Source organism: Stereum hirsutum (assembly GCF_000264905.1).
Source record: "Stereum hirsutum FP-91666 SS1 unplaced genomic scaffold STEHIscaffold_2, whole genome shotgun sequence".
Lineage (NCBI taxonomy): Eukaryota > Fungi > Basidiomycota > Agaricomycetes > Russulales > Stereaceae > Stereum > Stereum hirsutum.
Window position 1 is genome coordinate 3,607,068 of NW_006763132.1, and position 8,985 is coordinate 3,616,052.

At 51.0% G+C, this 8,985-nt stretch overlaps 3 protein-coding genes across 3 annotated transcripts in view; 1 reads left to right on the forward strand and 2 right to left on the reverse strand.

Annotated features, from left to right (window-relative positions):
- Nucleotides 1-2,213, forward strand: part of STEHIDRAFT_49378 (uncharacterized protein) — a gene marked incomplete at both ends in the record, with an annotated part of 4,254 nt that extends 2,041 nt beyond the window's left edge. The window contains 5 exon segments of the mRNA XM_007299284.1: nucleotides 818-938; nucleotides 955-1,339; nucleotides 1,415-1,699; nucleotides 1,755-1,968; nucleotides 2,017-2,213. Coding sequence (XP_007299346.1) covers nucleotides 818-938; nucleotides 955-1,339; nucleotides 1,415-1,699; nucleotides 1,755-1,968; nucleotides 2,017-2,213 — 1,202 coding nt within the window.
- Nucleotides 2,214-4,075: 1,862 nt separating this feature from the next.
- On the reverse strand, nucleotides 4,076-5,543 carry STEHIDRAFT_153281 (kinase-like protein; the record flags this gene model as incomplete). The annotated part of the gene is made up of 2 exons (XM_007300256.1): nucleotides 4,076-4,815; nucleotides 4,973-5,543. The coding sequence occupies 2 exons, from the start codon at nucleotides 5,541-5,543 to the stop codon at nucleotides 4,076-4,078; spliced, it is 1,311 nt and encodes a 436-aa protein (XP_007300318.1).
- Nucleotides 5,544-7,430: 1,887 nt separating this feature from the next.
- On the reverse strand, nucleotides 7,431-8,303 carry STEHIDRAFT_49286 (ATP/GTP binding protein; the record flags this gene model as incomplete). Its single annotated transcript, XM_007299272.1, has 1 exon — nucleotides 7,431-8,303. The coding sequence occupies one exon, from the start codon at nucleotides 8,301-8,303 to the stop codon at nucleotides 7,431-7,433; it is 873 nt and encodes a 290-aa protein (XP_007299334.1).
- Between the last annotated feature and the right edge of the window lie 682 nt (nucleotides 8,304-8,985).

Consider the following 8,985-nt stretch of genomic DNA (forward strand, 5'->3'; position numbering starts at 1 on the left):
TTGGTCTAGGAGGTGCAGTTGTGTCTGCAGACGAAGTAACACAGTAAAAGCAAGGGTTTTGGGTTGGTAGTATATCATGGCGGCTCGTACAGGTCGTGATAAATCATAAGAGGTTGTACCCTTAGTAGTGCGGCGATTGATAGTCAAGTATAGGGGTGTCCTTTTCTTGGAGATGACTTGTACAAGTGCTCGCACTCCCAAGGGTGAGTAGAAATGATTGAAGGAGTGTTATCACGAGCTTGGACCCAATCCTAATATCACGCCGATCTTCGGAAGTATGCCCAGGCGGAAATCGAGTTCGTAGAAATGAAGTATAGCGATGAGAACTGAAGCTATAGCCATGGAAGTGATTTCTCCAAGGAGAGGGAGTCCCCAGCTATCACTTTGCTTAGAGACTCGAGAAGATCGGAGCATGTCTAGTGCTAGCAATAACCCAATCTTCCCGAGGCGCTGATAATTCAGTTCACTCGTTCTTAGTGATGAATTAAATCAAGCGGCCGGTTTGAAGTAAGAACGGTAGACTAGAGGGGATGTGCGACGTGATATTTGAGATGACTGGGTTTGGTGCTGTAGTAGGAGGTGTATGAAGTATGTGGTTGGTCATGAACGATGTCTACGGTTCTTCGGCTGAGACAAAGGCTAGCTAGGTACGATGTTTTATGAGCTAGGACATCGTAGTCTAGGTATTCTAGCTATTGGTCTAATATTACAGCGCTAGTACTGGTAGAACCGGGCGTTGAAGGTCGTAAAAATAGGGTCGGCTTGAAAAAATGAATACACATATTTTTCGCAGCCTGTTGCTAGGCGTGCATGACAGCCAGGGAACTTCCGAAACACATTTCAACGTTTCGTGGGAAGCTTTCACGCGGTCGTTGCTTTGCACATACCGTGCAACTTATGGTAAAGGTCAGCATTGATTCATTCTTCATGTACGCAAGGTCAACGCTCAGACAGGCATACACAGGCGATCCTCGACTATTTCGACACACATTACAAGCCAAAGAAGAGGACTGTTGTCGTTGCCGGCACTCAAAGTTCCGACCGTACTCGCTCAGGGCCGGTAACAACTCTTCCTAGCGCTGCTGAATCCCGTGATGTAGAGGTTACAGCAGTTGAAGGAGAAGAATATCATGGCGAGGATGCAGAGCTCGCAGATATCATGGAGGCGAGCTTGACGGCAGAGGAGAAAGCAATCATAGAGCGGAGCGATGCAGGTCAATCTGCCCACGATGAGGCAGTGGTGAGTATGATTCGCGAGCGAGCGACAAGGGAGATGGCCGCTCGGGGTGTAGTGATTCCGGATGCAGAGATGAAGGCGGCGACTAAGATTTTTCCCAAGGTATGTGTTCAATGTATCCTAATCTATGATGCACCGAGTCACACTATATCTAACTTTGGGCACCATTGTATTCAGATCAGCGGCTTAGCCGTCAAAGTCCGAGATTCAGCAGTCGTAAGGTACAAGTGGCGGAAAGTTGCTGAGGCGAATCCTCCGAATCCGAAGTATGGCAGCGACTTGAAATACCTTGCGACGCGTAACAAGACCCGCTGGGACTCAGAATTTTCCACGCTCAACTCACATCGGGCCTTCTTGAAAGCTGTAGATATCATCGTCGCCGACAAGGACCTAAAGTTGCAGACTTTCAAGCTTACGGCTGTGCAGAAGACACTTGCAAGTGACCTACATGACATGCTAGCGGTGAATTGACTTCCCCTTCTTCGCTTCATGATGTTGACGCTAACTTGACGATTAGCCGTTCAAGAAGGTCATGGCAGTGTTTCAGTCCCATGTGACCCTCATTATCGACGTACTTCCCGTGTTCCTCGACCTCGAGCTTCGCCTTCAGTCCATGTCTAACGATGCAAGGCTCCTGCCTGTCTGTAGAGTCGCGGCCCATGCAGGGCTTCTTCAATGCCAAAAGTATTTCATCCTGTTTCAAGAATGCGAGGCCGTCGCGTTCTCAAATGGTCAGTATATCTCAATTCTTCATGAGTTGATGCTGAGAACTCGTCCAGTATGTTGCCCAGACAGGAAACTTGCGTGGTTTCGTGATCGTGGCTGGTCAGACGACCAAATCGACAAGCTTCGTGAAGGAGTGATCACTCGATTCAATAAAGACTACAAATCTGCCCCCGATAACCAGCCAGCCGCTCATCCTTCGCTTCCTGACAGCCTCTCCGTAAGTTTGCGTTCTCCTTTGTCATTTAGCTGAACTATTCTCATCCGGACCACAGGATGACGATAGATGGGCGCCACAAAGACCATCAGTGACCGTTCATCGTAATCCAGACACTATCGAAGCTTACCTGGACGCTCCACCAATGACTACCGGCAGTCTACTTACGGGTGAGAAGGTCCTGCAGTACTGGAACACCCAGCTCGAAGTTACTCCGGATCTTGCTCGTTTCTGTCTTTCGTTCACATCGGCCCCAGGTATGTCTCAAATGATACCCGTTGCTGCATAGCTGCTGATTGACGTTTCACGCAGCCACTTCCGTAGATGCCGAGACTGTATTCTCACGAGGGCGGAACCAAGTCGACTGGAATCAAGAGTCGATGGAGCAAGAGACTTTCAACTCGCGCACGGTGATGGAGTCGTGGTACAAGGCCCCTTGGTTTGATTGGGATATTGCAGCTAAGATGATAGAGGAAGAGGGCCGATCGTTGCGACAAAAAGCATGAGACTCGAGCGCATGATTTGCCGAGGGTTTCACTGGACTAACGAGACCGTCTCCAATGTTTTTTCCCTTCTCTGATTCTCAATGCTTTCTCGTACAGATTCGCTGCTTGTATTACAATACTATTTGCTTTCACTCTCTGAACTTACAACCAAGGATTGTGTATGAAACTCACACAGTAGTGGCCTCCAGACTGCTGAGGAAGGATGAACATCGCGCTTTTTCGGCATTTTCCGGTCGCCGTGTCTTTACGAGGGCACGGCTAGTTTGATGTGTACAGGTTCTTTGGGGAGCACTAATTCATCCACATCTTACTGTATAATGTCTCAGATAGTTTGCTCATCTGCTGAGCATAACTACATCACCCTGAGTACGCTGGAACCTTGTCGACGGTCAATTAACCGTACAGATGACATCCGTGCGGATTGAACATCCGCGTATAAGTTTCCCACGGATGGCGGATGCCATCCGGATACATCCAGGGAAGGCCCTGCTCACGCAACCTCCCCTCCCCTCCTCTTCCCTGTCCGCTGCATCCACTCACCCCCGTCCCTCCCGCTCTCTTTCGGCCTTTACCCGGCTCCCTCAACCTACATCTGAAGTGTATACTTGACGGCTCTAGGGCATGCGGCTTCCAGTCAGAGAGAAGTTTGGCGGCGAGGTTAAGCATGCAGGCCTGCTCGACTGGTGCGTCCTATCAAACTTGCTGCTTCGACATGCTGACGCAGATTCTACCCTTAATCAATCACAGGTTGACGAGGCGACATCCGTCACGCAAGGTATGTCTTCCGTGTGCATGGTACACCACTTTTATGTAGCATATATCCATCTTCCTCACTTATCTCGGTCCCCTCTGGGCTCGAGCATATACCTTAAGCCCTGCACTTGTCATCAGTCACTTCCACTCCATCTCGAGCTCAGTGCCCTCTTTGATTCTGTATAGTCACATGTAAAATAGATGGATATGTGTACACTAGCTATGTAGAGTACTGTCTGCATGTACAAATATGAGAAATATATTGGCATCGTGATCTGCACAAAAATTGTGGGAAATGACGAAAATTGTCAAATAAAAATGGTCAACGGTAGGCAGGTCAACGTCATCCCCAAGGATAGTTCGTCGATATTCCGCGGAAAGAGGGTCTCTGGTCCGATTATCGACGCCAGGACATTCACGAAATAGATCGACGAAATTGGGTCTATCGGCGGAATATCCCGAGTCGAAACTGGGCCTGAAGTCCGGTGTCGAACGTCGTTCTTGGCTGGACCGAGCTCATTTCGCGAGAGAGGTGTGGCCAGAGGATCGGAATGGGTTGAGTTGTGGCGTAGGTAGCAGTGCGTACACTAAAACATGAAAGCGACACGAAAGCAACAAACATAACATATTCGACAATTATCACATCCCAAATGTAAACCACGGATGCTCCAACACCTCCCCTATGCCTAACCTTTCCTCCAGACGCCACTTAACCATCCCCTCCAACAAATCACCCAACAACTTCACTTCGTCCTCGTCCAACCTCGTCCCCGGCACCTCCATCATACTCCCCTCATACCCATCCGACTCATCCATCGTCCCGATCTCCCCTAACTTCTCTCGAATCGAAGTCGTACCCGGCACCACCTCCACCCCATCCCAACCCCTCTTCTCATCGAACGTATCCCACCACGGTTCAGGCATCTCGCCTAGCACCTCAACCCACTCGCGCGCCACATCCCCCGCACCTCCCAAAAATGCCTCAAAAAGCGGAAACCCCGCTCTCATCTCAAAAATCGCACATCCGAGCGCCCAGATGTCCGTTTCGAAGCCTGTTCGGTCGTCGAAATACGTTTCGGGTGCGAGGTAGTTTAGTGATGTGCCGGGTTGATAGTCTTTCGGAGGCGCGCCTACGTAGGACTGGCCGAAATCGGTTAACACAACACTTTCCTGCACGTACATGAGGTCGCGCATGAGTGGGTCTGAGATGGGAGCAACCAGTTCGGCGGGGACGTGGGGTCCGAGTCGTTCGTTTTGGTGAGGGGGACGGAGACGGACGGGTTCGGTTTCGGGGGGGCCGAAGTAGGCGTTGATGTATGTGTCGGACCAGGACTGGATGGAGGGGGAGAGACGGAAGAGGATGTTGGAGGTGGTTATATCTAGCCGTGAGATTAGCACCGTCGGTCAGTCTGGACGTTCAAATCAAGAGCGAAGGAGAGGCGACGAAGAACGATAGCGTAAAGAAAGAGAGACGAACCCCCATGCACAACCCCCCTCCCATGCATCCCCCCAACCGCCCCCCCCCAACTTCCCTACTTACCCTCCTCGCCACCTCCCCTCTCAACCTCCTACTCCCGCGCACACGGCCAGGGGTATCATACATAGCCTGCACGCTCGGGCCAAGGAAAGGAAAGACGAGGAAGGGGTGCAGGCCGTTTGGAGTGGGGTGGGTGAAGGCGGAGAGGGGGGTGAGGAGGTGTGTTGAGGCGGTGGTGGATCGGAGAATACGAGAGATACGGACGTCGGGGAGGTCGTCAATGGATTTCGACCCAGTGAGCACATCCGCCCGCATAGCTTTGATTGTAAACAACCCCTCTCCTTCCGAATCCCTCGCTAGCCAAACAGTCGACGAACCTCCAAAACCGAGTTTATGCAGTACTTTATACTCATGTCGTCCGTGGTGGAGGGTATCGTGGATGGAGAGCGGAGGTAGGCCGCCCGGGTGATATGATTCTGGGTTTTCGACGGAGTCGAGTTGGGAGGGGATGTAGCGAGGAGGGCGCGGAGGAGTGGTGGTGGTGGTTGTGGAAATGAAGCGCGGGAGGATAGAGGACAGGGTCTTGGGGAGAGGGAATATTCGCGTAGAGAGGAAGGCCCGAATAGACATGGGTAACACCTCCGAGTCGCAGAGGACAGAAGTTGCCACGTCTTTGCAAGCCACGCGAGCTCGATCCCAGCTCTCGCAACGAAAGAGACCTGAGACACCACTAGCCCAAGACAAGACAAGACAAGAAACCAAGAGATCCACAGAACGAAGCTACTCAATCGACCATTTGGATACCGGAAGCTCGCACCTGGCTCGAAATCAGGACAAAAACAAAACAGGACGAACGACAAATCGCGATCACGATGCAGGTTTGGGCGTTTGTTTGTGCTTGTTAGGATCCGAAGCTATTGCGTCATCGTCGGGGCGAGAGGCGAGAAATTGATGATTGTGGCACGGTTCTGCGTCTCTTTCCTTGTTTTCTCCACGGCACTGGGTTCGACCTTCAGCGCTCAGCTCTCAAGGTTTATGGTCACCCTATTTCTCTTTTCTTCCTTCCTGTAAATGTCGCAGATCGGCCGATCTGTTGTGGCAGACCGCAGTGGAATTTAAAAAACTCATTTCTTGTTCGACATCATCTACAGCTGCTTCGACTCTGAAACCTGACTTGCGACCGTCATGCTCGTCTTGGCGCCGTGGCTCAAGCGACCTGTTGTGGCAAGCAGGCGCAGCGTTTCGCGACAGCTGTCCATTTTCTCTCGGCAGCACCAACTCCAATCTTCAACTTCGAAGGCTCAGGACCGTCGACCGTCGACCGTATTTGTCTTTCCTTTCTGTGCTTGTGGTTGATGTTCCATTATCAACCGACACGGTGTGGCAGGCTGCAGCGGACAGATTTGACTCTGCTGAATCGACTTCGTGTCGACTGGTCTCAGACTGGATTCATGTTCTGTTTATCGATCGTTCCTTCGGATACATGGTAGTTTGCTGGCCTGACGGCGTCGTAGCACACGGCGTATACAGACACTGAGAATCAATGAACTCTGGATGCGAACTTCGACCAGGCTCACGCTCGCACTCTGACTCTGACTCACCTTGTCGCCCTTGTCGCAATTGCAATCACACTCATACTGCCACACTCCTGCTACACTCGTACCCTCCGGTACAGGCGGTCGGAGGCAGGTGCATTTGCTAGGTTGACTATCGCATTCTGTCTGGTGCCGACGCAGGTGCTGGGTACTAGGTCCTTGTAACATTTCCCGTCTGTCTGAGACCATGGAAAGGTACTGCATGTCTACTTCAACCATGCCATCCCGCCATTGATCACTGGTCCCCACCGCTTTTTGCCATGCATTGTCTCTCGAGCCCACCCCAGTACATCTGGTGATCGTGTTTCACCTCTCTTCCGAAGAGCAGTCTACTCCGCCTCGCCGGAAGTCACTATTCCACCTTCGTCTCCTCCTATCCTTAAAAGAAAGGAGATCGAAGTAGGGATAGTAGTCGAAGACAAAGATAAGTTAGGGAAGGGAATGAACAGTTGTGGGTGCCGCATTTCGTGCATTGTAAGTCTTTCTGTCTCGATTTGCAGTCGACACCCTTATTCCGCCACATACTATTTTCTCCACCTATCACGTGTCTTTCCTCTCCTCCGTTTACTCCGGTGAACTTTCGTACTCCATGTCGTCTGATCATATTTTTGAGCTGTCGATACCGATGGCAACCGTGGCGACGACGGAGACGGAGAGGAGTTATGGTACCAGCGAGGTACGTCTGTCACTTTCTACGCACTGGTTACTGAACTTTGTATGCGGCGAGTGATACCCTGCGACGAGAGATAATTATTCAAAACCAGCTCGTTTGTGATTCATCTATCTACAACCATATATTGAACGTACAGGTCTTGTTATGGAACAAATTCATGATGAACTGCAAGTACAAATAGTGTACATATCACATCAGTCAGCCCGTACACAGCTCATACGAATCAATAGTAGAGGAACAACTGCACATTTATACATCATGGTCATTCGGAACGAGTCTCTTCCTGATCTCCCTTACCTCCGCCTCGAGCCTTCCTGCGTCAGACAACCGACCCAGTTTGTGATATGTTGAGATGAGGTTGTCCATACTACGTAGTGTGTAAGGATGCTCCTCTCCAATAACACGCTTCCTCGCCTCCACCACCGTCACCTGCAGCTTCTCTGCATCCGTCCACCGACCTTGCTTCCGGTATGTAGTTGCAAGGTTGCCAATGCTGTTCAGTGTTGAAGGATGCTCCTCGCCGAGCACACGTTTCCTCGCCTTCAGTACCGTCACCTGCAGCTTCTCCGCATCCGTCCACCGACTTTGATTCATGTATGTCGATGCAAGGTTGCCCATGCTGATCAGTGTTTCAGGATGCTCCTCGCCGAGCACACACTTTGTCGCCTCTACCACCGTCACCTCCAGCTTCTCCGCATCCGCCCACCGACCTTGATTCCGGTATGTAGATGCAAGATTGCCCATGCTGATCAGTGTCTCAGGATGCTCCTCGCCGAGTACACGCTTCATCGCCTCCACCACCGTCACCTCCAGCTTCTCCGCATCTACCCATCGACCTTGATTCCAGTATGTTGATGCAAGATAGCCCATGCTGATCAGTGTATGAGGATGCTCCTCGCCCAGCACACGCTTTTGTGCCTCCACCACTGTCACCTGCAGCTCCTCCGCATCTGTCCACCGACTTTGATTCATGTATGTCGATGCAAGGTTGCCCATGCTGATCAGTGTTTCAGGATGCTCCTCGCCGAGCACACGCTTTGTCGCCTCTACCACCGTCACGTCCAGCTTCTCCGCATCCGCCCACCGACCTTGATTCTGGTATGTAGATGCAAGGTTGCCCATGCTCCTCAGCGTTTCAGGATGCTCCTTGCCAAGAGCAGATGTCCTCGCATCCATCATTGTTTTCTTTATAATTTCCGCATTCTTGTACTTTCCACTATCATCATATAGTTTCCCGAACCAGGCTGCTGTATTTATCTCCAGATGACTATCATGACACTGGACCTCTTGGGCGTGTAGAAGCAATCTGCGGAGATCGTCATTGTAATTTGACATCCCATCATGGCCATAAGAATGTGATATTGACAGGCCCAAAAGAAATGATGCATAGCTTGGAATGACTGGATTGATGTCATAATTTCGAGTCCAATCCTGTACCAGGAGATGAACGGATAGATTGCTACCTCCTGAATCACTCATGAGGGAGTATGAACACAGATCTTGTACTACCCGAAAAAAAGTACTGGCGTCCCAAGTGCTCTCATTGGTAGTCGTGAATGAACGAAGAAAGTCTGTGACCCAAGACACCACGACCTCCGAAGGCGGAATGTTGTCCTCAAATGTCAACAGCCGGAGCTTGGCAGCCGCATTTCTGAAGATGAATTCGGAAATGAACTCGTGATGCATGAAGGCGCAGACACGAAGGAAATCGGCCGCTAGTGGGTTTCGCAGCAGAAGACGCTCGAAGCTGATGTTCCACGTCGTATAGACTGTGCCATCATAGGAATCGAGCCGCTGTACTCTC